Below are 25,398 nucleotides of genomic sequence, written 5' to 3'. Positions count from 1 at the left end.
ACTACAGAAATACAGAAATGTTTTGTTTTGACATAATCATGATCTGGGGAGGAGAACATTGGAAAAAACACATTAACCCTTTCCACACTGTACTTCTGAAGAATCCTGAGAGTAGGGCAGGGATGGCTGCAACCTGCCGGAGGTTGCAACCTCCGGATATCGGAGACATCTTCAGATTTACAGTCTTGGTCTCTAGGATTTGTAGTGCTCTTATGTTGAAAACAGAGCTGAAATACAGCAGGGTTTGTAAGGAAAGTGGTCTTGGGCCTTAACTGCCCCTCCTGCTCTCCTTAGGCAATCCATCAGTATGTGCGAGCAGGCAGTCCCGAGATAGGAATTCAGCTGATAAAGGGAATGCAAATTGCAGGTACCGAGATGGTGCCTGGCCTCCCTTGCCGAGGCCGGTGCCCAGCGGGGCAGGAAGGGGCCCCTCGGGCCCCTCTGGCTGTGCTGGGCTCGGTCCCGCTGGGCTGGGGTCGCACACGGACCCTGCCCGCAGGGAGAGGGGCTGGCCGTGCTCAGCACCGCTTGTGCCCCCTTGCCCGGGCACCAGCGCCCTGCCGGCCAGCCGGGAGCTGGGGGCGCTGGCAGTGCTGGAGCTCCGGCGCTCAGAGCACCAGAAGGCGCTCAGAGGGTCAGCCTGGCCCCGCTGGCGCTGTCCCGGTGCCCTGGTGCCAGGGGCGGGCCGGGGTGAGCATCCCCCGAACGCGACAGGAGCGAGCGCACCGGGGGCAGGCAGCCGGGGACAGGCGGCAGGCCCATGCTAGCCCACACGGTGTGCCAGGCCCGTGCCAGCCCGCACAGGGTGCCAAGGCTGCCCTCAGCACACCGCGGCCGAGCTGCTCCCGCAGCAGGCCCATGCCAGGGCTGCCCCGTGCCCTCGGCACACCGCGGCCGAGCTGCGGGAACTGCAGGCCCGGGCTTGAGCCGCTCCGAGCGCGGCCGCGGCCCCGCAGCCGGAGCCGAACAGGTTGGGCGGCTCCGGGCCGTGGGAGGAATAATCGCTCGGGGTTGATTCAGCGAGCCGAGGCGGCCAAACCGGGCGGGGATGGCACCGCGGAGCCAGCCGTGCCACCGCCGGGTACCCCCGGCCAGCGGGGCCGTCTGAAGGGCTTTTCCAGAGCCGCGGCGGGGCGGCCTGCAGGTGTGCGGCGTGTAAACGGGGTGTGTGGAGTGTGCAGCGGGCAGGTGTGCGGGTGTGCGCGGGGTGTGCGGGGTGTGCGGTGTGCGGGTGTGCGGTGTGCAGGTGTGTGAGGGGTGTGCGGGGTGTGCGCGGGGTGTGCGGGGTGTGCGGTGTGCAGGTGTGCGGCGTGCAGGTGTGCAGGTGTGTGAGGGGTGTGCCCGGGGTGTGCGGGTGTGCGCGGGGTGTGCGGGGTGTGCGGTGTGCAGGTGTGCGGTGTGCAGGTGTGCAGGTGTGTGAGGGGTGTGCCCGGGGTGTGCGCGGGTGTGCGGGGTGTGCGGGGTGTGCGGTGTGCAGGTGTGCGGTGTGCAGGTGTGTGAGGGGTGTGCCCGGGGTGTGCGCGGGTGTGCGGGGTGTGCGGGGTGTGCGGGGTGCGCGGGGTGTGTGGAGTGTGCGGCGTGCAGGTGTGCAGGCGCGCCCGGGGTGTGCCAGGAGCGCCGCCGCCGCCGGAGCCCCGCACCGCCGGTCGGGGCTGACGCTTATCTCGGACTCTCATCTCCCGAGCTGCGGATATTCCCGTGCCGTGCCAGTCCTGCCGCGCGCAGCGGGAGCGCTGCAGCCTGCCCTGCGCCCCGCTGCCCCGGCCCGGCTCCGGGAGCCCCCGCCCGGCCAGCAGCCCCTGGGCTCCGGCGCTGAGCCCCGGCCGCAGCCCGGAGCCGTCCCCTCGCTCCGGCTGACTCAGGGGTGACTCATTTGGAGCCGGGCTGCGGGCGCAGCGAGTGCGCTCCAGATTGGCTGGGAGCGCAGCTCTGGATGTAGGTGGCTGCGTTACACGCTCCGGCAGCGCAGCTCTGCTCCGCGCTCCCTCCTCCTCGCCCTCCGTCAGGATCGCTGCCTGAGCCCGGGCTCTGCTTCTCGCGGCAGGGGCGTCTCAGGCGGCTCCGGTGGATGCGGGCTGCGGACGGCCCCGGCCCCGCTCCTGAAGGGGCTCTGCGCTGAAGATGGATGACTTGGCTCTCCTCGACCTGTTGGAGTGTCCCGTGTGCTTTGAGAAGCTCGACGCCTCGGCAAAGGTGCTGCCGTGCCAGCACACGTTCTGCAAGCCCTGTCTGCAGAGGATCCTGAAATCGCAGAAGGAGCTGCGGTGCCCCGAGTGCAGGACCCTCGTCCTGGGCAGCCTTGAGCAGCTGCCCTCCAACCTGCTCCTCATTCGCCTCCTGGATGGAGTCCGGTGCGGACAGAACGCCGGCAGGTTTGGCTCGGTGCAGAGGTCGGGGGTCCTGTCGTCCCCCGCCTCCATCAGGAGGGTCCCCAGGGGGCTGCAGCTGCACCAGCACCGGCTGGCCACCAATCCCCGGATCCACATGGAGGGGGTAAGGAGGTTCTTACTTCTTTCTTCTGCCCATGAGCATAGAAAGGTTCCTGCTGCGTGCCCAGAGCCAGGAACCTCCTCTGTCAGGAGCACTGCAGAGTGCTGAAGTGAGACTGAGTGGTTTGTGTGCAGATTTGGCTGCGTTTTCAGTGTGATATTTGACTGTTTCCAGCTCACTACAGCAGAAACTGACTTGCAGGCTGAGACAAAGCCAGCCTGCCCCTCTTACAGAAACTTCCCAGCAGCTCTTTTCTCCCAGAGTTTTCAGATGTTTCCTGGCTTTTGGGGGCATTTCAGGTGCTTGGACTTTCAGGCAGTACACTGCTTTTGACTGATAGCAATTAAGTCAGTAATTGCAGAGCCGTAGCTGCTAGTGGTGGAGAAGGTATTCCCATAGCTGCACCTCAGTTTTCCTGCGCTGGAAAAGAAGGGGGGGTGCCCAGTGCAGCTGCTGCTGTTCTGTCCAAAGTTCTTGGAAGTTCACTAGTTAAGGATTTTAAATTTGACTCGCTTATGACTGTACCTAGGGATGATTTACTAGGCTAATTTTAAAATTCTACGTTCTTTCCATCATTTTCTTTAACAATACAAAAGCTTTTCTTGAATAATGAGGACCGGATATTAGACCTGTTAAAAGAGCTTGGCTCAGCTGGAATTTAGGGAAGAGATTGTGGCTTCACCTTTCCCACATTATATTCCTGGATTTCCATTTCTCTCACCTCAGCTGCTCTGTACCTTGCCTCTAAAGCCTTTTAATAGCACTCAGCAGCTTGGCTGAAAGGGCTGCTGCGCCCCAGAGCCTGCTCAGAGCTCTGGAGGTCGGGCAGACACAGCACAGGTGTGGTGCCCATGGAGCCATGCAGTGCTGCTGTGTCCTGTGGGTGTGAGCTGGCACGTGTGTGCCAGGGAATCTCTGTGGTGTTGGTGAGGGATCTGATGGCTCTCACACCAAACCAGGCATCCCTTGGGAGCTCCTGTCCCTGGTATTCCCTCTGTGCAGCCTGAGTCCGGGGCACCATCCCAGGAGCACAGCCTGGCCCAGCACAGCCAGGGCCAGGGGCAGAATGGAGCAGGTCCTTGGGCTGGGGGCTCCCTCCACAGGGCCCTGCTCGGGGTCACACCCTTGCTGGGAGCCCCCAGCCCTCCAGGAGCTGCAGGAGCTGCTGGGGACAAGCCCTCGTGCAGGGGACAAACCATCCAACAGTGACAGCTTTCAGTCACTGCTACCCCGGGCAGCATTACAGCTGACAAGGAGAAGGTTGTAGATTTTCCAACTGGACTCTCCTGGCCCTGGATAAAAGAGCACAAATACACTTGCCTGGCTTTCTTCTCTCTCACTCATTTCACGTTTCTTGAACTGGTTCTCAGGACAGGTAGGAACTTGCTGCTGGTATAAAATGGCAACATCCATCCATCCATAGCTCCCAAAAGCTTTTAAGACGGACTTAAGACCAAACTCCTTGGAATCAGCAGAGCCCTGAGCACTGGGGGAGCTGTGGCTGGCTCCCTGGCACTGGGACAGCCCTCTGAGCACCTGTGCCTCTCTGGGAAGGGATATAAAACACATTACACCGAAATACTCTTAGACTTAATTAGGTACTTAATTATAAAACACTTTGGAATCCTCTGCTGCAAGGTGAAGAATGCAAGGTATTAGTCACATTTTGGCTTTAGTGGTTTTAAGTACCTGCATTCAGGACCAGACATTGCTTTGGGTACTCCAGTGGGATGTTAATGGATTGGGAGCCTCCCCTGAGCTGGCACTCGGTGACAGCAGCACGTCACCCAGCACAGCAAGGACACGTTTGAAAGATGAGACAGTGCTGAGGGTGACTTGTCACCACCCTACCCATGGATGCTTGAGTTCCAGGGTCACCTGAAGGAATCTGGGTAAGCAGAGAGCTGCAGATCCCGTGAACTCAGAGCAGATCCTTTCTGCCAAGAATCACAGTGAGAGCAGCGCTGCTCGCCCCACCACAGCTCTCCCTGGGTGCTGGCACTGCAGTGTCCATGTGCTGCTGCAGCAGAGGTCACAGCTCCCCAGACCAGCCTGCCCCAGCCTGCAGGGGCTGCTGATCACCCCAGCACCCTGTGCTGCACAGCAAACACAACTGGCGTGCCTCACACCGCTCTGCAGCCAGAGCCACCACCCAGCAGCTTGGGGCCAGCCTTTGGTTTCACCAAGGCAGCTCTATAAATAAACTTCCTTTACTCCCTGGAGCTGAGAACATCGCGAGTTTGATCAAAGTTTCTCTCTCAGGAGGGAGGTTTCCTTGCCAGCTCTTTGCTCTTCATGCTCATCCATGAAGGCAAAAAATAAACTCAATCCCTCATCAGCCAGCGAGCCAAGAGCTCATCCATCTCCCGAACAGGAGGAGCCAGCAGGCCCCCACGGAGCTGCTGGGTTAGCACGAGCACGGCCCTGCTTTGCGGGCAGCAATTTCCCAGAGCCAGCTGTTAAAAAACAGGGAATTTTCTAATTGCAGCCCATCCCAAGGGATTTTTTTGCTGGCATTTAAATCCCTTTTGAACGCACTTCCTACGAGCAGAGCAGCCGTGGTGCGGGCACGTGCTGGCTGTGTGCACGTGGAGCCGTCCGTGTGTGCCACGGCCCTGAGCCCTGCTGTGCCCTGCTGTGCCCTGCTGTGCCCTGCTGAGCCCTGCTCTGCCCCTGCTGCTCCTGGCCAGGCCTTCAGATCTCCAACAGCACTGCAGGGAGGACTTCGGATTTTCCGAATCTCCACATAAGAAACTGTCTGGAATTTAAGAATAAAGGGACTTGCTGGGAGGTGTATGCGTAAATGAGCCACGCTGGAGCCTTTGAGGAGCCGCCCCTGGCATGTGCCAGGTGTGGTCACAGCCTGTGCTGAGCGCCTCCTCAGCCGGCTGCAGCCCCAGCCCAGCTGGTGAGCAAGCAGAGCGTGTGCTGAGGTGTGCAGGAGCCTCCCACGCCTCTTCAGGGGGCAGGGTGGCCCCGCTGCACCCTGCAAACCCATCCAGGCGCTGACAGCTGCTGGGGTGCTGAACCTGGTCATGCAGCAAACATGGGACACTGAGCCAGAGGAAAAAGTTCCCCGTGTGACAGCTTGCCTCAGGAAAACACGGACCACGCAGATTTAACTGTGACTTGGGCTATTTTCTCTTTGCATGAACTGAGTGCTCAACACCCCCTTCCAGCATTTCATGGGAGATAGACAGATAACACCTCTATTGGGATAAAAATACTCTGCACTCCAACGTCCCACCTTCACACGGACGTCTATAGATAGTGCCTGCGTCTTGGTATTTTCTTCTCCTCCAGAGTCATCTCCAGCTCCTTTCTGCCTTTGACAGACAGGGCTTGGATTGCTGGAGCTTCTCGTTCAAAGCAAACTCCATGTTTGCACCTGGCAGAGGCAAGCGAGTTCCCTGGCCCCCTCACTGAGCCAAGCCCCTTCCCACCCTCCCAAACCCCAGCAGTTCCTGTGCAGTCCCAGCAGTGACCCCAAACCTGTGTCCCATCCCCAGGGCTGGCCAGGCGCTCTGGGGATGTCACACACCCACGGGTGCTGCCTCAGGCTCTGCCTGACGTGCTGCTGCTGGCTCCTTCCCCCCAGAGCATCCTCACAGCTGCTGGGGTGGTGGGGTGGTGCCACAGAGCCCCCCAGCTGGGCACAGGGATGCTTCATTTGGCTGCACAGTTCTGGGCACAGAGAGGCTTCATTTGGCTGCACAGTTCTGGGTACAGAGATGGGCACAGAGAGGCTTCATTTGGCTGCACAGCTCTGTGTGGCCTGACAGCCTTTCTGGAGGAAGGATTTGTCCCAGGTCTCCTCCAGTGCCATGTCCCATCTGGGTTTGTCTCATTCCAGCAGAACAAGGAGCTGCTCCCACAGTGCTGGTGGCACCTTGTGCCAGGCTTTGGTGTGTTTCCTCCCTCTGCATGTAGTTCTAGCACTTTTATCTACTACCAAGAGAGTGAGGTCGGTGTAGGCCGATGGACACCGCACACCCCAGAAGCTGAGTGAGCACCAGAGCCAGCACGGGGCTGGTGGTACCCTGGTGGTACCCCTGGCTCTGGAAACCCAAAGACCTCCACAGCCAGCAGCAGGAGCCAGTTTCCCTGGTTTTACAAAATTAGGTACCAAGCTGCAAACACATAAAAGTGTTTTAATTTGTTTCCAAGGCAATGAGTCAGGCTCAGATGGCGAGTCAGGAATAGCACAGCAGGGCTCCTCTGCAGCTCACCTGCACAGTGCTGGGGTCAGCCAGGAGCCCCTGTCTGAGCCACCCCTCTCACACCCTGCTGCTCGCTGGCCACTGTCCTGTGTCCCTGGGCTGGTCCCCGGCCTGAGTTTGGGTTTTCCCTCTGGAGGGAGGCTGGGGAGGAGGCACCGTGCTGTGAGCTCTGCAGGGCTGGGGGCAGCAGCGTCCCCACTGAGGGACAGGACAGCTGTCCCTGCTGCCAGCACTGGCCTGCAGAGCGGCCAGGCCCGGTGCCCACTGGCAGAGGTGCCCGCGGTGCCCAGGGCTGGCACTGCTGGCTGAGCAGCCACATCAGGGGTGCCTTTCCCAGCACAGGAGGGCACAGAAGCAGCAGGGAGAGGGCTCGGGAGCAGCAGCAGCAGGGAGCAGGATGCAGGTTTCCTCCTGCACCACAAACAGCCTCGTCTGAGCAGTGCTGCTGAGGCAGAGCATCGTGACTGGGCACGCCGAGGGCTGACACAGTTTGTTGTGTGCAGCTCACACCCATGACACGCAGCCCAACCACTGCCCGGGCCTGCTGACAGCAGCAGGGCTCATCTGATCCTGCAGCAGGCAGCCAGGGGCCTGCGAGGGTTCCCTGCACCCTCTGCAGCCCCAGCACGTGGGACCCAGCTGTGCACATCCCTGCCACGTCCCTGTGTCCTGTCCCTGCCGTCCCTGCTGTCCCTGCGCCTGCAGCTCTGCCCTCACCCAAGCCAAGCCACTCTCAGCTCCTGCTCCTGCTCGCCTGGGTGTCCCCATGGCTCACCCGGGCCAGGGCAGCCTGTGTCCCCTCCTGGGCAGCCCTGGGGCATCCCCAGCACAGGGCCAGGCGTTGCCCTGGGGGCTGGTGCCAGCAGCGCTGCCTCAGCCTCTCTCATCCTCCCCATCACAGAAGATGCTCTGTGTTCTCCTTAATCATTTCCCCCCCTTTCCCCCATTTTCCATGGCACCTTTGCATTCCAGAGCCAGTTCAGTGGTGACCTGGCCTTGATGCTGTGAGTGGGCACAGGGGGTAGGAGCTGCCAGTCCCTCTGCCACTGCCCCAGCCACGGTGCAGATGGAGCAGCACAAAAGCTGCTGAATCCACTCAATTCCCATCCCCAGCATCTCCCCATGGTGGCCAGCTGGCTCAGGAGCAGGTGGCCACCAGCACGGGCCATGGCCAGGGCTGGCCTCTCATTTGGGCAGGCCCAGGGGGGAGTGGGGCAGCTCCAGGGCTGACGTGAGCAGGAGGGACTGGCTCTGTTCTCCTGGTGCACAGTCTACGTGTGCTTGGAACACAGGAACAGTCCTCCTCAGGGAAGAAATAATGCAGAAACCACCCAACTGTCTGAATCCTCAGAATGTAATTATGTGAAGAGATTGAAATGACAAGTTCACTTTTGAAGGTTTTGTTCTCTGTGACAAGGCTGAAGTTATCTCCTCTGCCGAAATGCAGAAAAACAGAATTGTAATGGCAATTAATTTACATTCAAATAGCTCTTTTCATCCACCTGGATCCTGCAGAGCCCTGAACGGTGCTAGCTGAGCGCACGAGCAGGTGATGGGGCTCATTCATGCCATGGAGACACGGGCAGTGTGGCAGGATGTTGGAGGCAGCTCTCAGGAGTCAGGGTGGATGGAGATGTCCTTGATCAGCTCCATAGAAAGGCAGTGTGTGCACGTCCTTTGGTGTCAGTGGGGTATAAGAGCCAGCTCCAGTGCTCAGTGTCAGTCATAGGGGCAGGGGCTGTGCCCTCAGGTCTGTGCTGATCATCACAACCCCATACTAGCCCTACTCCTAGTGATCTCCTTCTGAACCCCATTGCCCCTTCCATTTTCCTTAGCAGCCCTCAACTAGGTCTGCTCTTCCTATCAGCCATGTCGAGCTTAGCAGTGTACTCCATCCTATGGTCAGGCTGAGCTTCCCATTCAAAACACGCCCTGATTGGGGCGCTACGGGTGGCAGCTCAAACAATCTCCTATGAGCTCACCCTAGCTTCTATCCTCCTCTCCGTCGTCCTCCTCAGTGCTAACTGCTGGCCAGTGGAAACACTGGCTGTCCCAGGGGGAGACCTTCCCCCTGCCCAGAGCTGTCCTGCACAGAGACCCTCCCCGTGGGCAGCTCCCGTGGCACCCAGAGCTGTCCTGCCCCTGCACAGAGACCCTCCCTGTGGGCAGCTCCCCCTGCCCTGTCCCTGCACAGAGACCCTCCCTGTGGGCAGCTCCCCATGCCCCGTCCCTGCACAGAGACCCTCCCCATGGGCAGCTCCCCCTGCCCAAAGGATCTGCACAGGGATCCTCCCCGTGGGCAGCTCCCGTGGCACCCAGACTGGGATCAGTCCCCTGGGATTCACAGGGACAGGCACAGGGCAGCTGCCCCCGGGCATTCCCTGCAGGGCATTGGAAAGTCACAGCTGGCAAACAGCAGTGCAAGCCCCTCTGGGCCATTCCTCTGGGCGATTCATGAGTGCCCTGCTGCCAGGGCTGAGGAGTTGTTTCAGCCCATCTCAGACAATCGCAGGGTGCATTTCTCTGCTAGGAGGAGATGCCCCACATTGCTTCCTCACACACATATACGTATTTTTAATCTTTGTTTGGTGCAGAGGGAGACTCAAAGGCATTGGATGGCTGCCCAGCAAAGCTGATGCCAAATGCCAAAAATAGTGAAAAAAATAAAATATTTTCTCCCTTATTGGCCTCAAATCCATTGAGAATGGGAACAAGGAGATGAAGTGCATCTGCCATGACCATCCCTGCTGGCAGAGGGGCCAAGGAGAGAGAAGCATTTCCCCCAGAGATGGTGCTGATGGAAGGGGGTTCTGCTCCACTCCTGGCATTCCCTGCTGCCCTCTCTCCCCAGGGCTCTTCCCCCCACGCTCTCTCCAGGCACCCCAAGGCAAGGAGCACCTGGGGCTTGGCTGTTCTGAGAGCCTGAAGTAGCTTCTGGGTCTCACTCAGGCATGATGGAGGGGAAAACAGAGGGGAAAAGCAGGAAAAATGAGGCAGCATTGGAAAAGTAACAGGCACCCCCAAAATAGGTTTCTTTGCTGCAATTTCTCTCTCTCTGCTGGGCAGCCATGCTGTACACAAACCTGCAGCGCCTTCAGCTGAGTTTTCACAAAGTGAAGCTCCCGGAGTTTTCTCTCAGGGCTGCCAGACACATGCCAAGCCTGCACGAGGGACCGGACCCCGTGTGCAGTCCTGGGCTGAGCATTTTGCCGGCTCTGCCACCCTGCTAAAGTGAAATGCTGCTTTGGGCTAAGGAGAAGCAGCTGGCCGTGCTAACGGAGAAGGCTCCTCCAGAGCAGAGCAGAGCAGGTCCTGCTCCCCTGTCCCCTGCCAGGGACAGCTCTGGCCTGGACAGCCTCTCCCTCTGCCCTCAGCCACCTCAGGCGCTCCTTGGCTTTATCACAGGTTAATTAGCGTGCCAGTTTCTGCCTTTGCAATTAACCTACTTTAAATAAAGCACAACAGATCCCTTGCAGAGGATCTGGGACAGCCGGAGTGGGCAGGAGCCAGCCCCAGCTGAGAGAGGCTCAGCTCAGCAGCCAGGAGGGAGATGCTGGCCTGGGGATGCCCACCCGGGGGCTCTGCTGGCCCGCCCCAGCCCCAGCACCGTGGCTGTCACTGCAGGGGGAAATTGTTCTTTCCTACACCCCACAAACACGTTAAAAAACAAGGACTCTGCGCGTCCTCCTGAAATCTTCAGCTTGCAGCTTTATTTTGTGACAGGGCACATTAGTTGCTCCCTTTGGGTAGGTAAAGGCTTAGTTTGTGTCCTAAATAAGATGGGAAATTGGTGGGATATTTTTGGCTCAGTATCTGAGAAACCAAACAGAGTTTATTTTAAAAAAAATTTGAAGTATCAAAACCTACAGACTTGGGAAAAAGCTGACTTGGGTTGGGAGATTTGAAAAGCCAGAAAAGTGTGAGGAAAGGGTTAAAGAGGAGGGGAAGAGCTGAAGGTTGTGAGTGTGGTTAGAGGAAGAAAGAGCCCATTCATCCAACCGTGCATGCGTGCAAGTGGAGGAATATGTTCAGCCAGAGCTAACACACAGACACACCTGTCCTGTCCCACCTGGCTTTGGGTATTTGTCCCAGTCTGCCCTGCTCTCTCATCCCTTTGCCTGCTGAAGAAAGAATATTCCAGACTCTCAGCCCTCTGTTGCTTGCTCCCTGTTCCCAGTCAGCAACAGGTATGCATTTCATTTCAGAGTTTTTTCTTCTTTGCAATACATTTCCATAACTCGTTCATGCTGCCTTTAATGTTTTGCTGTATCCTGCCGTTCCCTCACATCCCAGATGTTGCTGTTCCTCCTTCCCAAGCCCTGTTCTTGCCCTCTGTGAAGGTCCCATTTGTGTTCTGGTTGCTCCTGAGGCAGCCCCAGCCTGTGCTCCTTGTGCCAGTGGTCCCAGAGTGGTTATGGAGGAGAGCTGCTGTCCCCAGCCTGTTCCCCTCAAGGCAAACTCACCTGCCCAGGTGTGTGTTGGTCCCAGCATGGTTATAAAGGAGAGCTGCTGTCCCCAGCCTGTTCCCCTCAAGGCAAACTCACCTGCCCAGGTGTGTGTTGGTCCCAGCATGGTTATAAAGGAGAGCTGCTGTCCCCAGCCTGTTCCCCTCAAGGCAAACTCACCTGCCCAGGTGTGTGTTTGCAGGGAGTCCCCGTGGCCTTACAGAGGTTATCCCTGCTGTTCTGATGGAGAGCAGGCCTGACCCAAGCCTCCCTTCCCTGTTTCCTTTCTCCCAGAGATGTGCTGTTGGTGTCGCTGAGCCAAGCACATGTGTTTACTCTGAGCACAAATTAGGAGGGAGAATGACTTAATTAGAACTAAACATTAAACTAATTGCTTCCCCTTTCAAAGACTTTGAAGTAAAAGCAGTACATGAAATTTTTCTCTTCTTGGTTCCTTTTCCCTAGCATGCATCAGGGTTTGGGGATGCTGGAAGATGCCCTCTTTTCAAAACTTAACTATTTCTATAGGCAATTTGATCTTTTCTACACTTCTGGGAACTAATGTTGAGATTCTTGTTTGTACCTTCCTGACGTCTGAGAAGTGGCTGGGAGAGAGGGAGCCCTGCAGGAATCCTGCCTGAGCCTGGTCACAGACAGGGGTGGATTTGGGGAAATGCACAGAAAAGACAGGAAGTCAGGGATGTGTCACTGGTACAGAAGTGACCTGTGAGATGGCTGGGAGGGGGTGACCGTGGCTTGGAGAAGCTGCAGGCACTGTCCTCACCATGCCCCAGCACCTGGCAGCCTCCAAAGGCAGGAGAAGGACAATCCAGACCTGCAGAGCCCCGTGAGGAAGAGCTGAGCAGCCTCTTGTCCCTGGGCACTGGCACCTCAGCTTGCAGCTGCCCAAGGCTCCAGAGCTGGGGACAACCCCAGCTCCCAGCTTGCCAGAGCGGAGATCACAGTGTGCCCCAGCTGAGAGGGCAGGATGGAGGCCAGCTTTTGGGTTAGCCCCTAAAGTGGGGGGCTCACATTTGGGTTAGCCCCTAAAGTGGGCGGCTCACATTTGGGCTAGCCCCTAAAGTGGGCGGCTCACATTTGGGCTAGCCCCTAAAGTGGGGGGCTCACAATTGGGCTAGCCCCTAAAGTGGGGGGCTCAGAATTTGGGTTATCCCCTGAGGTGGGGACTCAGCTTTTGGGTATCCCCTAAGGTGGGGGCTCAGAATTTGGGGTATCCTCTAAGGTGGGGGCTCAGTATTTGGGTTATCCCCTAAGGTGTGGGCTCAGTATTTGGGTTATCCCCTAAGGTGGGGGCTCAGCTTTTGGGTTATCCCCTAAGGTGGAGGCTCAGAATTTGGGGTATCCCCTAAGGTGGGGGCTCAGTATTTGGGTTATCCCCTAAGGTGGGGGCTCAGCTTTTGGGTTATCCCCTAAGGTGGAGGCTCAGAATTTGGGTTATCCCCTAAGGTGGAGGCTCAGAATTTGGGTTATCCCCTAAGGTGGGGGCTCAGTATTTGGGTTATCCCCTAAGGTGGAGGCTCAGAATTTGGGTTATCCCCTAAGGTGGGGGCTCAGAATTTGGGTTAGCCCCTAAAGTGGGGGGCTCACATTTGGGGTATCCCCTAAGGTGGGGGCTGCAGGGAGGCACAGCCCCACGCAGGGCTCAGGGACAGGCATGGCTCAGCACAGCAGGTCTCTTAGAGCAACTTGGTCATTTCATTTGGGTCACAGTCAAGGTCACAGCTTCTCTTCTGTGTTTGCCGTGTCTCTTCTATGTCACATTACTCTGCAGCAATGACACCATGAACCCACCCCTTCCCAAACCCAGGATAAGGCTGAGTTAAACCCACAGTCACACATGTTACAGCAGGGATGGAGCCAGGGGAGCACAGAACCTGCACTCACCTCGCTCTGCTGCCTTCTCCTGGCAGGTGACAGCCACCAGCTGGGCTGGATGATGGCTGTGACCTCCAGTCCTTCTGAAATAGAAATACCTGGGCCATTAAAATAGATACTGTGCTGCAGGAGCCCTTACAGCAGGCAATAAGATCCCATGGGAAGAGCAGTTTAAGGCCTTAACTGTTTCTTAATATTCTTAAACAAGTTCAGCCTGCTTTTCATCTTGATACAAACTTAGCATAAGTATTTGGGAGCTTGTCTTCATTAGTAAAACCCATCAAGGAAGGATGTGGGTAGTTAATCCTAATAAATGCATGCTTGAGCCTTAGACCTCTGCCTTTTTTTCTCACTAATTACGAATGCTCTTGGGGAGCTCTGTCTGTGTGGGATGAATGTCAGGGGCTGTTTCTGGTCCCCAGGTGCCACGGGCCAGGGCTCTGTACTCGTACCGCGGGCACAACCCGGGCGAGCTGCGCTTCAACAAGGGCGACACCATCGCGCTGCTGCGCCAGCTGGACGACAACTGGTACCTGGGCGAGCTGAACGGCGCCAGCGGCGTCCTCCCGGCCAGCTCCGTGCAGGTCATCAAGCAGCTGCCCCTGCCGCGCCCCCTCTACGGCCTGGAGCTGCGGGGCCGGGACAAGGCGGGCGGCAAGGACATCCTCGCCTTCCCCAAGGTACCGCCCGCGCACCGGGACGCGGCCCCGCTGGGCTCTGCGGCTCCCCGGAGCCCTCTCTGAGGGTCCCCGGCCCCCAGACACTGCAGCTCCCCGGCCCTGCCATCCCCCAGGGCACGCGGGGTGGCACGGCTCCGTGCAGGGACGGTGGCCCCGGATGGTGCCAGCCGTGCGCTCGGGGCCGCGGCTCCAGAGACCTTCCAGCCTCCCCTCCCTGGCAGAATTTTCCTTCCAGCCTCCCCTCCCTGGCAGAATTTTCCTTCCAGCCCTCCCCTCCCTGGCAGAATTCTGTCAGCACTGGTCTGGACATTAATTGTGTTGTGCACTTCAGCTTGAGATGCAGGGTGTACATGGCACCGGCACCAGTTCCTAGAAATAAAATTAATACTTGCAATGCCCATAATTACAGCAAGCTCTGCTTTGTGGCTGTTTTATAGGAGGACGCAAGCAAAACATCTTATTTGGAGTTCTAATATATTTTTTTTAATGTCTTTTCATTTAATGAAATCATGTTAGCTTCAGTAATGACTTATTCAAGTCTGGCATTGAGAGACACAAGTTAGTTAAGGGACACATACAGCCACCAAGGAATTAGAAATTAATTCTAGAGAAGGCAAAAGTAGGGCTACTGTGGGAAACAGGAGGCTCTCCTGGTTCTGACATGCAGTTTGTGCCCCATTTTATCATGTCATCTGGGACTTAGGCAGAAAAACATTTCCAGTTTGCTCACACACAGAAATGGCAGGATGGCCATGGCACATGTGGACCTACACACACACTGTGGGCTTTAAGCCTTATTTTGGGGAGGGGAAATGAGAAACCAACTCGTATTGTAAAATATCAACATCTGAGAGCCACCTGTACCTCCCCTGCATGGTCTCCCTGTCCATGCCAGGCATTGAGCACATTGCCTGCCACAAGCGGGTGAGAATCTCAAGTTTTGCAATTCATTCATGTCAGCAGTAAATCATGATTAAGTCCTCTGGCACCCATGGTGGTGAAAGGGCTGTCACCACATGCCCTTTGCTACCAACACCCTGATCAGCAGTTTCCAAGAAGTACTGTGTGAGCACTGCCCGTATGCAAACTCAGGGCCTGCCTCTCCCTCATCAGCCCCAGCCCTTGACAAGCCGGGAGTTTTTCAATGGAGGCAGCACCAAGCCATGAATGCTCAAGCTGGCAGAGGTGGAACGGCGTGGATGCAATCCTGCTGGGAATGCCACCATCAGTGAGGGCCACTGAGCCCGTGCCATCCCCTCAGCTGCAAGATGCACCCACGTGTGCCAGCACAGACAGGGAAAGGGCGACAAGTTCAAACACCAAACATCCCTTCTAATTCAGAGTTAGAGTTATTAAGTACAGCTCTCCCAGCACCTCTGCCAGCCAAAGCTCTGGACAAGGAGTGTGTTATCCTCAGTCACCCCTTCTCTTAGCACAAGTTTTAAAAACCAGTTTTAATTTTGCTGTCAGCTTTGAATTGAGAATTTCACACCCAGAGTTTGTCAGTGACACCAGCTGAGAGAAAGGACAGACCCCAAGGTTTTAAAGGTAACCTGGTAAAGGTAACGCCACCGGAGCCCCGGCTGCCAGCGGGAGAGGAGCAGAGCATCGGGGGCAGTGCTGGGCACTGGGGGCAGTGCTGGGCACTGGGGGCAGTGCTGGGCATTGGGAGCAGTGCTGGGCATTGGGGGCAGTGCTGGCCGTAACCCCTGAACCCCCCTGCCCGCTGTTGTCTCTTGCAGCCCGGCACGGCCCAGCAGCTCCTGCAGGCCACCAAGGGCCACTGGTCGCCGCCGCCCCGGGCCGCGTCCCTGCGCCCGGCCAAGGCCCCTGCGGAGCCGGCGGCGCTGCCCAAGGCGCCCGAGGCGCGCAGGAAGAGCCTGCGGCAGTTCTCGCTCACCACGGCCCTCAACACGCTGAACCGCATGGTGCACGCCGAGCGCCCCGCGCTGCACATCAGCCCCCCCGTGCTCATCAGCTCCAGCAACCCCAGCGTGCCCACCCAGAGCTGCGAGAGCGCCGAGCCGCCCTGTGGCACCCCGCTCCAGGTAAGGCAGCGCCGCCGAGCCCGGGCAGAGCCGGGGCACGGGGAGCCGGGGCTGAGCTGGGCACCCAGACTGACCCTCTGGAATCCAGCTGAGCCTGGGCACGGGGAGCCGGGGCTGAGCCCGGGCACAGGGAGCCGGGGCTGAGCTCACACCCAGACTGACCCTCTGGAATTCAGCTGAGCCTGGGCACGGGGAGCCGGGGCTGAGCCTGGGCACGGGGAGCCGGGGCTGAGCTCACACCCACACTGACCCTCTGGAATTCAGCCACTCCAGTCTCATTCCTTCTTCTCGCTCTGACTGAAGATCTGAGCACAGAATCTTCGCAGATATCTGATATGGGAGAGAAAGGGGTTTTACATTTATATGACATTCTTTCATAGTGAAGGTTGCTCCCACCTTTTTAGAGCAGTCACCCAGCCCCTGGCAGTCCGTGTCCAGGCAGGAACACCTGGTGGGCACCTTGCCCTGAGCACCAGCCTGCAGAGAGCTGGGATCTGATATCCTGGGTTACAGAGATGGGGAAATGGAACCCTACAGGAGTTCCTTAATTCAACTGGAACTGTATCCTGTCTCACACCCCAAAAGGATCTCACACAAAGGTCTCAGTGCGAACCACTGCCTATAGCAGAAATGAGAGAGGGGCCATGTTATGGTTTGGCCTTGCAGAGTTGGAAATCTCTTGTTTCCAGTCAGCAGCGCTGCTCCCAGAGGTTTGCAGGGACCCTGCTGTTTCTGGGGCTGCACAGGATGCAGCTTTCCTTTTCCATCCCTGGGTTTGGGCTGCAGTGACTGAGCTGCAGTGCTGAGATCCCTTCCCCAGCCCAGGTGGGCGCTGCCAGGGTGGCCGGGAGCCGAGGGAGAGGGGCTGCACCCCAGCACAGCCAGCAGCAGCTGGGCAAGGCCGGGCACAGGGGCTGTGCCAGCTGCAGGGCTCCCGCCGCAGGACCCGCCTGCCTGGCACTGCCGGCACCAGCAGCAGGTCGGGCTCCTCTCGGCCCATAAAAGGGAATTCCCAGCGCTGCCCCAGCTCCTCCCCCGGCTCCCGCTTCCCCTCGGCTGCCAAGCTCAGCTGGAGCCAGAACCGGTCTGCAGGGCTGCGGCGGCCGTGCCTGTGCATGTGCCTCTTGTGCAAGCGGCCGTGGGGCGAGGGCAGCGGGGCACCCACGCCCTGCTCTCCCCGCTGGAATCTCCTCCCAGCGCAGCCCAGAGCTGATTCCCTGTGCCGGCAGTGCCGGGTGTGACCCAGAGCTGATTCCCTGTGCCGGCAGTGCCGGGTGTGACCCAGAGCTCTGCTGTGCCCTGAGCTCAGGAAAGGAGCTGATGGACCCACAGCTGATGGAGCCACAGCTGCCTCCTGCACACCCGGCTTTCCTGAGTGACAAATGCAGAGCTGGCAGTGCCCAGTGCCCAGAGCCCCGTGCTGGGATGGCAGGGCTCCCCTCCCCACCAGGAGAGCCCCAGCAGGGCCTTGCCTGTGTCAGCAGTGCCGGGGTCGCATTGGTGACACGCTAGAAAGGCAGATGGAGCAAGAGAGGGATTTCAGAAGAGGCAGGGAATTAAACCCTTTGTACTTACAAGGCCTTGCAAGGTACTCGTGGGAGATCAGCAAAAGTGAGTGCTGAAATCAGTTATACGTGACTTGAAAATATTTCTCCCAATCTTTTTTCCCCCCTGCGTGTTGCAAATGCAAAGGCAGCTTTGAGGATGCTCTAAGTGATGGCTGCTCCTGGACACAGGGGAACACAGAGATTGAAAGCATGGAGCTTTCCACACAGAATGGGACATTTCAACACAGTTCCATCAGGAAAACCAGCAAAAGGCTGTCATTTTTTTCCAATGCAGAAAAAAACAAACTCCAAATATCCAAATTTCAAGCATTTTGATTATGGTAATTAATAAAACAGGATTATAATTTCCAGTCAACTTTATGAGCACCTGGTCCAATCTTGCCTGGACTAGAAAATGAGGAACGCAGAGAAGGTTTGAAGCTGACCTGCTACTCCAGGTCCGAGACAGAAGCTGGAGTTGCTGGGGTGTTTTAATTAGTTTAATTTACTGGAGAGCACCAGGGCGGGTGAGTCACTTTTCTTTTTCCCTAGGTCCCTGCCAAGCCAGTGCTCCCGCACCGCGTTACAGACATGACCACTAGAAATTAGATTTGAAACGAACATGAGATTAAAGCCCCGGCTTGCATCATTAAGGTCCTGTGGCGGCTGCCGGAGAGCGCAGCTGCCGCCTCATCCCAGCGCGGCGCGTCCCGCTGCCCGGAGCTGCCCGGGGAGCCGCTGCCGCCGCCCCGGCTCGGAGCTCCGTCCTGGACAGGGCCATGGTGCTGCTGCCCCGGCTCGGAGCTCGGAGCTCCGTCCTGGACAGGGCCATGGTGCTGCTGCCCCGGCTCGGAGCTCGGAGCTCCGTCCTGGACAGGGCCATGGTGCTGCTGCCCCGGCTCGGAGCTCCGTCCTGGACAGGGCCATGGTGCTGCTGCCCCAGCTCGGAGCTCGGAGCTCCGTCCTGGGCAGGGGACACCATGCTGCCGCTGCCACCAAGGCCCAGGGCACAGCAGGGCACTGCCAGGCCCCGCCGCGGTGTGGCCTTGAGAGAGGGCAGGGCTGGTCCGGACGGGAAGGAGCCGCTGCTGGCGCTGCTCAGCCCGGGGATGCTTTGAGCTGCTGGAGGGACAGCCCGGGAGAAGGGACAGAAGGGACAGAAGGGACAGAAGGGACAGAAGGGACAGCCCGGCAGGAGAGACAGGTCGGCAGGAGGGACAGAAGGACAGCCCGACACAAGTGGCAGAAGGGACATCACCATCAGCCCAGCGGGGAGATGAAGAGGGACAGGGAGAGGGACCAGCCCAGCGCTGCTCGTGGCCTCAGGGGCACAACAGGGACAAGGAGCGGCCCTCAGGCACAGCTCAACGCACAGTTATCCCAGAACTGGGGCTGCAATTCCTCCCTGGAACACCAGAGACCCTGAGAGAGCCCGGAGGGGACACTGTGGTGGCCGGCACCCCTCTGCAGGTGCAAAATGACAGCGGGGAAAGGACCAGGTGGGGATCCATCACAGGCTCTCATGATCCTGGAGGTCTTTTCCGGCCTAAACAATTCCATGATTCTGAGTCTTCCTCTTGCTGCCTGGTCCTTTTCTAAGTCAAATGCTCCAGACTCTTCCATTTCCTGAAATGTCTCTGGTGGTTTTTGAAGGGTGGGTGAAGCCAGTCAAGCGTTACTGCTCCTCCAGGGGCTGAAAGAAGCTGATAACCAGATAAACACTTTGTGTTCTCTGTTTCCTTTCTCCCACAGGTCTACCCCGCGCCAGGAGCACTGGGGCCCCCGGCAGCCATCGTGACCCTTCCCCACCTGCAGCACCACGGGCCAGCCTACCTGTACGTAGGGGAACTGGGGTATTTTGGGGTATTTGGGTGCCATTTGCTGTGGCCTCAGCAGGAGCCTGCTCCGGCCAGGCAGGAGGTGCAGACAGCCCGGGGCACAGCTGGGATCCAGGGGCAGATCCACGAGGGAATGGCCCTGGCTGCTCTAAGCCAGGGTGGCAGAGACACCACAGCTGAGTGCATCTTCCTGCCTCACTGCAGGTTCCGTGGAGAAACAGTTCTGCCTGCTTGCCGACAATACATTTTAATTTAAGTGTAAAGAAACTAATTACTCCTTAAATTAGTTATTTATCTAGTTATTTATCCTGAAACCTTCATGGCCACTGGTGTTTTGAACAATCCAATTTCTGAAAACTTTCACAGAGTTAAAATTTGCAGATAACACTCTATGATGATTACATCAAGGTAAGAGTCACCACCCTGGCATTTAGTAAAGCATCTGAAATAACAGCAGCATCACAACACGCTGTTTACACAGCACTCAGCAGCCCTGGTGCAGGCCAGGTCATGGGAATGCTGGTGCACCCACAGCTCAGTGCTGTGCTGGGACCCACACACACCACCATCAGTCAGCCAGGACTCCAGCACACAATAATACAAGGGACAAGAGAACTCCCAAGACCTTAAAACAATTTGCAGAAGGATGGTGTGAGAGCGTGGCACCAGCTGCCTGGTGTGCACAGGGGCAGAGTCAGAGCAGCCCTGCAGGGCCTCCCCTCCAGGTGACTCTGACAGCCTGGGCAGCTCCTGGGCACACCCAGAGCCCACCTGGGCTGTGCCAGCCCCATGGAGCTGCCCCTCACACACTGCCCCAGCAGGGCACGCCCTCAGATGCTTGTGCTGAACTGCAGGGAGAGAGAAAGAAACCTTCCGAGAGTCCTGGGCAGCCCTGACTATCCCAACACCCCATCCATTGTTTGTTTTGTAAATAACACCTGATACTTGTGGTGTTGGGCTGCAACTCATTGATTCTTGGAGCAGATCACATTCCCTTTGAAAAAAATAACAGTGCATTCAAATGTGTTACACTGGAGACAAATTCAAGATCTTTAAGGAACAGATAGGGAAAAGTTTTGAAAAATGCACCGTTTTCTTTTGCTGCTGTTTTGCTGTGTGCTCACACGTAGGTCAGAGGGAAGAATGAAGCTTCAGCTCCTGGCCCCAATCCCAGAATCACAACAGAGAGGTCTAGGGGGGATTTCAGACCAATTTCTAGTCTGATTTCCTCACTGCCCTGGAGTGGGGCCATGTACCTCCTCCTACCTCCTGCTCTGTCCATTCTCCGTGGCCTCCAGTGGCTGCCACTGCTGTCCCTGTGCTCCAGGCAAGGAGGAGGAGGCAGGGAGGAAGGGAAGATGGAAGGCAGGGCAGGACTGGTGCTCTTCCCTGGGCCTCCAACACCTCCTGGTGATGCTCCAGGCAAGCAGATCCAAGGCCTCTGGTTTCAAAGGCAGAGCTGTCTGATGCTATCTTGAACACGGCACCATAACTGTGCTCTTTCAAGAGCTTTGCCTTAGGACAGGTGCTTGTCAGGCCCTGATCCGTGTTTCTGATGGAGCACTCGCTGTGTGAGGTGCAGAGCAGCAGTTTCCTCCTCCCCAGCACTTGTCACCCTGGGCTGGCACTTCTGGGAGAGAAACTGTCCTCATGAGCTGCTTTGTTCTGCATTCCTGCTGGCTCTTCTGTTGTCCACGTCCCCTTTGGCCTGAGGTGACAGGCGCTTTCCTCCCTGCGAGTTCTCTCCACAAACGCTCGATGCAGCCCTGGCTGAAGGGCTCCAGGCACAGCCAGGAACATCCTCCCCAGCCCGGTTAAACTATGGAGCTTCGGGATGCTCCAGGCACAGCCAGGAACATCCTCCCCAGCCCAGTTAAACCGTGGAGCTCCGGGATGCTCCAGGCACAGCCAGGAACATCCTCCCCAGCCCGGTTAAACTGTGGAGCTCCGGGGTGCTCCAGGCACAGCCAGGAACATCCTCCCCAGCCCGGTTAAACCACAGAGCTCCGGGATGCTCCAGGCACAGCCAGGAACATCCTCCCCAGCCCGGTTAAACTGTGGAGCTCCGGGATGCTCCGAGTGCAGCCAGGAACATCCTCCCCAGCCCAGTTAAACCGCAGAGCTCCGGGGTGCTCCAGGCACAGCCAGGAACATCCTCCCCAGCCCGGTTAAACTATGGAGCTCCGGGGTGCTCTAGGCACAGCCAGGAACATCCTCCCCAGCCCGGTTAAACTATGGAGCTCCGGGGTGCTCCAGGCACAGCCAGGAACATCCTCCCCAGCCCGGTTAAACCACAGAGCTCCGGGGTGCTCCAGGCACAGCCAGGAACATCCTCCCCAGCCCGGTTAAACTGTGGAGCTCCGGGGTGCTCCAGGCACAGCCAGGAACATCCTCCCCAGCCCGGTTAAACTATGGAGCTCCGGGATGCTCCAGGCACAGCCAGGAACATCCTCCCCAGCCCGGTTAAACTATGGAGCTCCGGGGTGCTCCAGGCACAGCCAGGAACATCCTCCCCGGCCTGGTTAAACTATGGAGCTCCGGGGTGCTCCAGGCACAGCCAGGAACATCCTCCCCAGCCCAGTTAAACTGTGGAGCTCCGGGATGCTCCAGGCACAGCCAGGAACATCCTCCCCAGCCCGGTTAAACTATGGAGCTCCGGGGTGCTGCAGGCACAGCCAGGAGCATCCTCCCCAGCCCGTTGAACCGCAGAGCTCCGGGGTGCTGCAGCCGCCCTGCCGGGCCGCTCTCCCTCCCCTCACAGCCTCTCTCCCCAGGTGCGTGGCTCTGCACTCGTACGCGGCGCACGGACCGGACGAGCTGGAGCTGCAGAAGGGAGAAGGGGTCCGCGTGTTCGGCAAGGAGCAGGACGGGTGGCTGCGGGGCATGTCCCTGGTCACCGGCAGGGTCGGCCTCTTCCCCAGCAACTACGTCAGCCCCCTCTTCAGGTCTGGCACTTCTTAGGTGAAAATAAAGGGGCAGAGGGAAGCGGGTAGCAGAGAACTTGGGGTCTTCTTGTTTCCACGGAGAGCCCATGGCAATGCATCCCCCAGTTCTGACAAGGGACCCCCCCCCCAGAACTGAGCAGGGCCAGGGGTCCCTGGCCAGGTGGGATGGCACCCGGCAGCCCTCGCCCTTCTTTTCCAACAGGAAATCCAGTCTCACTGACTCGAAGATGCCTTCCCTGTACACCTCCTGGACGCTGTCCACGTCCTCGCTGTCCTCGCAGGGCAGCGTGTCCGAGGGCGGCCCGCGGCAGAGCCGAGCCCTGCGGCCGCTGCTGCTGCCCGTGCCCATCCCGTGCCCCGGCCGGGCCCCGGCCCCGCTGCGCCGCGGCCGCGGCAGCGCCAGGAGAAGTGAGTGAGGGGGAACAGGGACTCATCCCCCGGGAGTGAGGGGGAACAGGGACTCATCCCCCGGGAGTGAGTGAGGGGGAACAGGGTCACATCCCCCGGGAGTGAGTGAGGGGGAGCGGGGGGAACAGGGACACATCCCCCGGGAGTGAGTGAGGGGGCTCAGGGGGGACAAGGGGACTCCCCCAGTAGCGAGTGAGTGAGGGGGGGCGGGGGCACACAGGGTCACATTCTCCAGGAGGAGTGAGCGAGTGAGTGAGTGGGCTCAGGGGGGAGCAGGGGACACATCCCCCAGAGCACACCAGTGCTGCGGTTCATGGTCCCTCAGCCCCGCCTGGCCCCGACTCTGGGGAATTCGGTAATTCCAGGGGTGTGACTCAGCATGGAGAAATTCCTGCAAAGCTTTGTGCAGAGCTCGGTGGTTACGTTCTTTACAAGGAGGCCGCAAGGTTTATCTTCATCCCGTACGCACTGTTTTGTAATACACTTGCCGGGTATTTGGGGAGCCGGGTGTGCGTTCCCAGCTCCGGCAGCAGAGCAGCTCCCGCAGGCAGCAGTGCCCTGGCAGGGGCCGCTGTCAGAGCTTTTACACCCGAAAGGGGTCCCGGGGCACAGGGGCGGGCACGGGGCGATCCCGGGAGGCTGCGGCCCCACAGGATGCTGTGAGCGGGGCTGTCGGTGCGGGGCTGGTTACAACCGCTGCTCTCTCTGCACATCCTGGGTTCCTGACTAAACGCCTTTCCGCGGTCCTTGCTCCGCAGACGGATCCCTGCAGAGGCCGGGCCAGGCGGGGACCCCCGTGCAGATCACCGGCTCCCTCCGGCGCCCCTCGGCTGCGGGGCGAGCTCAGCACTTCCAGCTGTACCCGCACGGCGTCCCCGGCACGGACGAGACAGCGAGGCCAAACCCCTCCTATGAGGCTGCCCCGGCGCTGCTGGTCAGGGCAGGGGAGAGCCGAAGCCCCTCGGTGTGCGGCTCGGTGATCCTGGACGCCAAAGAGCCCTCGGTGAAGAGCGAGGCCGCTCCAAAGCCGCCGGCGTCAGCCCCGCCGTCCATCCTGGTGAAACCAGAAACGTCCCGCAACAGCGCCGAGAAGGTACAGAACCCTCCCTGCCCCAGAGCATCCCCCCGGAACCGCAGCGGCTGCCCAAACCAGCCAGGGCCAAATCCCCGAGGGCTTTGCTCCATCCTCACCAATTTCTTCCGATAGAAATCGGGGGGGATTGACACACGCCTTAGGAAATCGGGGTTTGGGGCTGCTGTTCAGATTAGGCCCTGACGAAAGGCAGGGCGCTGCAGGCGCTCTGTCCCTGTCACCCAGCTCAGTCACAAGCAAATCTCGAGACTTTTCTGAGGTCATAAATTGAGCAAAAATCTGTGAGTTTGGGAGCAGCGCCACAGAACTGCTGTCAGGCAGAGCTTTGCAGAACTCCCCCATCTCCATCATGTCACTCGGGCTGAGCCATTTGGAATGGGAATTACTTTCCCGTTTGGCAGCCAGAGATAAATTTCATAAAGCTTCCCTCTCCCATAGTACCCAGAGCCGTGCCCAAATCGTTCCACATGCCCCCAAAAGCCCAGCCAGCCTCAGGGCTCCCGGGCAGCTCAGCATCAGCATCAGCATCAGCTGAGGGAGCCCGCCAGCCTGCCCGGGCAGGAGGGGCCGCAGCTCCTGGCGCTGCGCTGCCTCCCGCTCCCAGAGCAGCTCTCCGGTATCTGCGGGGCTGCCGGCACCGCTGCGCTGCTCCCCGGGGCTCTCTGCCGCCAAAGCATCACCCTGGGCCGCTCTGCTGAGCCCCGGCCGGCCCCCGAGCATCCCCCGGTTCTGCAGGGCAGGGCAGGGCAGGGCGGGCTCTGCAGGGCCCACCTGACTCTGGCCCCTTCTCGCTGCAGCAAGTGAAGACGGTGAGGTTCCAGAACCACAGCCCGCCGCCGCCCAAGCGGCACAGCCTGCAGCCCTCGCCAAGGCTGGCCCGCAGCAGGACAGAGCCCGGCCCCGAGGCGCTCCTGCCCGAGCCCCGCCTGGGCCCCGAGCTGCTGGTGCTGTACTCGCCGCGCCTGGGCTCCAGCCCGCTGCACCCGCGCCGGGCGCTGCACCCCAAGGCGCTGTCGCTGGACCTCTCGGGGCAGCTGACCTTCCCCATCAAGAAGAGCTACAGCAGCATCTCGGCAAACTGAGCGGGTAACGCCGCCTGCCTGCCTGCCTTCCTCCCCGCTCCCGCTCCTCTCCCTCGGCGCCCGGCCCCGCACCCTGCCCCAGCTCCCCGGGCACGGCCCGCTGCTCCCGCACCGCCGGCGCCTCGGGGGCTGGGGCGCCTCGGAGGGACCCCGCAACCCAGGGCTGCCCGAGCACGGGAGAGGTGCCCGAGCAAGGGCAGAGGTGCCCGAGCCCCAGCGCTGCCCGAGCACGGGAGAGGTGCCCGAGCGAGGGCAGAGGTGCCCGAGTACCGGGAGAGTTGCCCGAGTACCGGGAGAGGTGCCCGAGCCCCAGGGCTCCCGGCACCGCGGCCCGAGCACAGGGACAGGGGCCCGGCTCCGCGGCCCCCGCAGCACCGACGCTCCTCAGGTCGCAGCACCGGAGCAGCGGCAGGGCGGGAAGCGTGCAGGTATCAGAGGGAGTTACACTTGCTTTGGTCTCCTCAGGGCTGCAGAAAGCCCACAGAGATCAAACACCGGCTCGTTACCTGCCGGCCTCAGGATAAAGAAACCATAAATCAGAATCAGTCAGCTGCCGGCTGATGGTTCATGCTGCCTTTGAGGGGAGGGGGTCGCTCAGATTTTTTATTAGGGTGGTTGCTTGCTTGCTTTTCTCATTGGTTTTAGCCCAGGAATTTTAACCCATAAGCCCAAAAGGTGATTTGGAAGGCAAAGAGCCAACGGAAGG

The 25,398-nt window shown here is 59.1% G+C and overlaps 1 protein-coding gene across 1 annotated transcript; it reads left to right on the top strand.

Moving 5' to 3' along the window:
- The first annotated feature begins 1,892 nt into the window (after window positions 1-1,892).
- Window positions 1,893-24,843, top strand: SH3RF2 (SH3 domain containing ring finger 2). The gene is made up of 8 exons (XM_058034785.1): window positions 1,893-2,493; window positions 13,474-13,731; window positions 15,474-15,779; window positions 19,079-19,161; window positions 21,939-22,109; window positions 22,312-22,517; window positions 23,276-23,610; window positions 24,408-24,843. The coding sequence occupies exons 1-8, from the start codon at window positions 2,122-2,124 to the stop codon at window positions 24,690-24,692; spliced, it is 2,016 nt and encodes a 671-aa protein (XP_057890768.1). The 5' UTR covers window positions 1,893-2,121; the 3' UTR covers window positions 24,693-24,843.
- Window positions 24,844-25,398: the final 555 nt, after the last annotated feature.

This window comes from Melospiza georgiana, chromosome 15 (genome assembly GCF_028018845.1).
Source record: "Melospiza georgiana isolate bMelGeo1 chromosome 15, bMelGeo1.pri, whole genome shotgun sequence".
NCBI lineage: Eukaryota > Metazoa > Chordata > Aves > Passeriformes > Passerellidae > Melospiza > Melospiza georgiana.
Note: the sequence above shows the minus strand (reverse complement) of the source record. Positions and strands in the feature narration are given on the sequence as shown.